The following is a 3748-nucleotide window of genomic DNA, read 5'->3' as shown; positions in this document are numbered from 1 at the left end:
TCTATCTATCTATCTATCTATCTATCTATCTATCTATCTATCTATCTATCTATCTATCTATCTATCTATCTATCTATATATCTGTCTGTCTGTCTGTCTGTCTGTCTGTCTATATGTCTATCTGTCTGTCTGTCTGTCTGTCTATCTATCTACAAATGACCTACTTTACAAAACACTACAAACACTTTACATTCCTTCTCGCGCATAAATTTCTGATTCATAAACGTATTAATTTCGATAAAAATTATAAAATTAAAAATATAACGCATCGACTTTAACTTTTGTCAAATCGACAACACTTTTTCAACTATGTGGCAGCCCAACATCAAACAAACTGCAACTAACTTCACTACCATTTACAAACAGCTGACCACATTTATCTCTTGCTCTTCCTCATTTTTTTCTCAAGACAATCAGGTTAAAAATTTTTTCGAAGGAAAATTTGTAAATTTTTTAATAAATCTCAAAATGGCCATGTCTCCTGAAGTTAAAGAACGTTTAGAAATTGTTTACGATATTGCTAAAACCACATTCCATTGGGGATTCGTACCCATGGTCTTGTATTTGGGTAAGTTTGAAAAAAGTGTAAACACAGGCAGCATGTCGTGTTGTTACATATTCACGATTGTTGTGGATAATGTTGTTTAATTATTAATTTTCTTGTTATTCTTTATAAAAGGTTTCAAAAAAGGTGCTGAACCCGGTATGCCAGCCTTGTCATTGATGAGCTTGTTGTGGCAATAAATATATATTTATAAGAAACTGTAATTTATAATTGCAATTATGTACAATTTCTGCATACTGTTTCTGTTTTAAGTCTGTTTATTATGATACAAATATAAATATGGATGTTTTTTTTAATATTTAAGATTTTTCGTTTTAAAGACATGGGAGTTGTAATACAAACTCTTCTATAAAAATTGTAATTTCGGAACAAAACTTTTAACAATTCAAGATGTATACAAATATAACTTTGTAGTCATAGAAGCTTTCGTTAAAAAGGATTCAAATAAGACTTTGGAGTTATGAATTTGATTAATAAAGCACTTTAACTTTGTAGGTATAGAAGCTTTCGTTAAAAAGGATTCAAATAAGACTTTGGAGTTAAGAACTTGATTAATAATAATAATCGGCCATTAATTTCAAGATAATAACTGTCTTAATCAGACTTTAAAAGTTTAGACTTCGTTGTAACTGTGTTTGACTGTAGTAACTGCAGCCAACTTCATTAAAAAAACACATACAGCTGTTTACTCTTCTTCTATTTTTTCCATTATATAGAAAAAATACAAATATTTTGAAAAACAAATAAATTCTTCCAAACATTTTAAAGTTTATTAATTAAAATTTAAAATGACCTTATCGCCGGGAGTAAAAGAACGTTTAGAAGTTGTTTACGAAATTGCCAAGACCACCTTTCATTGGGGTTTTGTACCCATGGTCTTGTATTTGGGTAAGTAAAGCAAAATGTTGGCGAAAAGAAAAAAAAATTGATTTTTTACGTTTTTCTTGAAGGTTTTAAAAAAGGCGCTGAACCTGGCATGCCACCACTGACATTGATGAGTCTATTGTGGCAGTAATTTATGGAAAACTTAATTATTTATTTATGGGAGGGTTCTAATCTTTAAATCTTGTTTAAGGAAAGCATTTTCTTTAATAAAATAATATAAATTTAAAAAAAAAACATATTTTTTTGATAAATTAAGCAAAAAACAATAGAATGATTAGCAACTTAATGTTATCGAAACCACATTTTTTCGCTAATTCTGACTAAAATTTTTCAATCTGTAAAATGTACAATTTAAAAATGAACTTACCATCATTCAAATGCAATGTTGTTGTTGTATTTTTTGGCTGTGACTGAATGTTTACCCCGTGGAAAAGTCCAGTTGATACAGTTGTTGCTGAGTTGACAATATTTAGCCTGGGGTCGTTCCGCAGTAGAGATCCAATTGTCGTAGGAACAATTCAATATTGCTGTTGTAGTTGTAACAGCTCGACTGTGGCCGATAGTTCTTTCCTGGGGAAAAAACTTTCGGTTGATACCGCTGTCGCTGGGTTGACAATCTTTGGCCGAGTATGGCCCGGGTCGTTCCGGAGCGAAGATCCAATTGTCGTGGGAACGTTTCGTGGGAAAGTTTCAATATTGTAGGTGTGTGTGATGAAAAATTGGAGGATTGATTAAAAGCTCTTTAAAATTTTCTTATTACTGTTTTTTCATTTTTGCCGGACGGCGAACATGTTTTGAGATACAATAGTTGACTACTTGAAGTTTAAATACCAACACAGCTACTTTTACAACAAACTGCCCCGTTCCCACGGCAATCGGTTCTTCGCACCGGAACGACTCGGAGTTCAATGAACAACGACCAAGGATTGTCAACCCAGCCACACTGACTTTAAATGTGTCGCTGCTACAACAACAACAAACTTGGCTTTTGGCAACAAAAATGCAAACTTTCTTTAATTACACATTGCATCTAACATCACATTTCATTTTATTTAATAATAACTCTGCTTTTGCCTATAATTTTAACTCATAATTGATTAAAATTTCACTAATTATTTATTTATTTCACTTTTTCTTTTTTTGCACATACACAACCGCACACGAAATTGCAACACTTGTTTACTAGAAATTTGTAAACGCTTTCCTTTAAACATACATTTTTACATATTTCACTATTTATTTAATCTACTTCAGACATATCACTAATTTCTTTAACTTACATTAGTTATATTTTTCAATTTTACTGATTTACAAATTTTTTTTCATCAAAAAATACCTAATCACCCACTTGTTGCAACTTTTTCTTACTTCATTTGCGGGATATAACAACAAAACTGAAGTAATGATCAGTTTAAAGCAGGGATGTGCGATTAGAATGGTTAAAAAAAATAGCATAAAACAGTGTTGTTAAATGTTTAAAAGTTGCCGTTGCAAATGTGTAGAGGGAGCTGTTTTACTTTTAAGTAAAAGGAAAAGGATATAAAAGATTTGATTTTTTTTGGAGAACAGAGTTGTTATATTTAGTTATAATAAAGTTTGTATAGAGGGCGCTTTAGAAAATTTAGCGGAAATAGATTTTATTCCTAAAGAAAACCGGATATAAAATTCAAAATGCTTAGTCTATGGTATTGATTTTGTACAGTCTAGTTTATGGTCTAGTCTGTCATCTAGTCTATGATCTAGTCTATAATTTAGTTTATAGTCTAGTCTATAGTCTTGTCTATAGTTATAGTTCAGTTCTAGTTCTAGTTCAGTACAGTTTTAGTTTACTTCTAGTTCAGTCCTAGTTCAGTACAGTTTTAGTTTACTTCTAGTTCAGTTCTAGTTCAAGTTCAGTTCTAGTTTTTTCTAGCTCAGTTCTAGTTCAGTTCTATTTCTTTTCTAGTTCAGTTCTTGTTCAGTTCTAGTTCAGTTTTAGTTCAGTTCTAGTTCAGTTCTAGTTCAGTTCTAGTTTAGTTCTAGTTTAGTTCTAGTTCAGTTCTAGTTCAGTTCTAGTTCAGTTCTAGTTCAGTTCTAGTTCAGTTCTAGTTTAGTTCTAGTTTAGTTCTAGTTCAGTTTTAGTTCAGTTCTAGTTCAGTTCTAGTTCAGTTCTAGTTCAGTTCTAGTTTAGTTCTAGTTTAGTTCTAGTTTAGTTCTAGTCCAGTTCTAGTTCAGTTCTAGTTCAGTTCTAGTTCAGTTCTAGTTCAGTTCTAGTTTAGTTCTAGTTCAGTTCTAGTTCAGTTCTAGTTCAGTTCTAGT

At 31.3% G+C, this 3748-nt stretch overlaps 2 protein-coding genes across 2 annotated transcripts; both read left to right on the top strand.

Annotated features, from left to right (window-relative positions):
• Nucleotides 1-365: 365 nt before the first annotated feature.
• LOC111680480 (mitochondrial import receptor subunit TOM7 homolog) lies at nt 366-863 on the top strand. The gene is made up of 2 exons (XM_023442131.2): nt 366-568; nt 680-863. The coding sequence occupies exons 1-2, from the start codon at nt 469-471 to the stop codon at nt 742-744; spliced, it is 165 nt and encodes a 54-aa protein (XP_023297899.1). The 5' UTR covers nt 366-468; the 3' UTR covers nt 745-863.
• Nucleotides 864-1253: 390 nt separating this feature from the next.
• Nucleotides 1254-1684, top strand: LOC111680481 (mitochondrial import receptor subunit TOM7 homolog). Its single transcript, XM_023442132.2, has 2 exons — nt 1254-1453; nt 1516-1684. Exons 1-2 carry the CDS (start codon nt 1354-1356, stop codon nt 1578-1580), a joined length of 165 nt encoding a protein of 54 aa, XP_023297900.1. The 5' UTR covers nt 1254-1353; the 3' UTR covers nt 1581-1684.
• The last annotated feature ends 2064 nt before the right edge of the window (nt 1685-3748 follow it).

The sequence above is a fragment of the Lucilia cuprina genome, chromosome 6 (assembly GCF_022045245.1).
Source record: "Lucilia cuprina isolate Lc7/37 chromosome 6, ASM2204524v1, whole genome shotgun sequence".
Taxonomy (NCBI): domain Eukaryota; kingdom Metazoa; phylum Arthropoda; class Insecta; order Diptera; family Calliphoridae; genus Lucilia; species Lucilia cuprina.
This window is presented reverse-complemented; position numbering and strand designations above follow the sequence as displayed.

Coding starts and splice junctions, on each gene's coding strand:
- LOC111680480 (XM_023442131.2), top strand. CDS start 469: ATGGCCATGTCTCCTGAAGTTAAAGAACGTTTAGAAATTGTTTACGAT. Junction 569..679: donor ACCCATGGTCTTGTATTTGG/GTAAGTTTGAAA, acceptor TCTTTATAAAAG/GTTTCAAAAAAGGTGCTGAA.
- LOC111680481 (XM_023442132.2), top strand. CDS start 1,354: ATGACCTTATCGCCGGGAGTAAAAGAACGTTTAGAAGTTGTTTACGAA. Junction 1,454..1,515: donor ACCCATGGTCTTGTATTTGG/GTAAGTAAAGCA, acceptor TTTTTCTTGAAG/GTTTTAAAAAAGGCGCTGAA.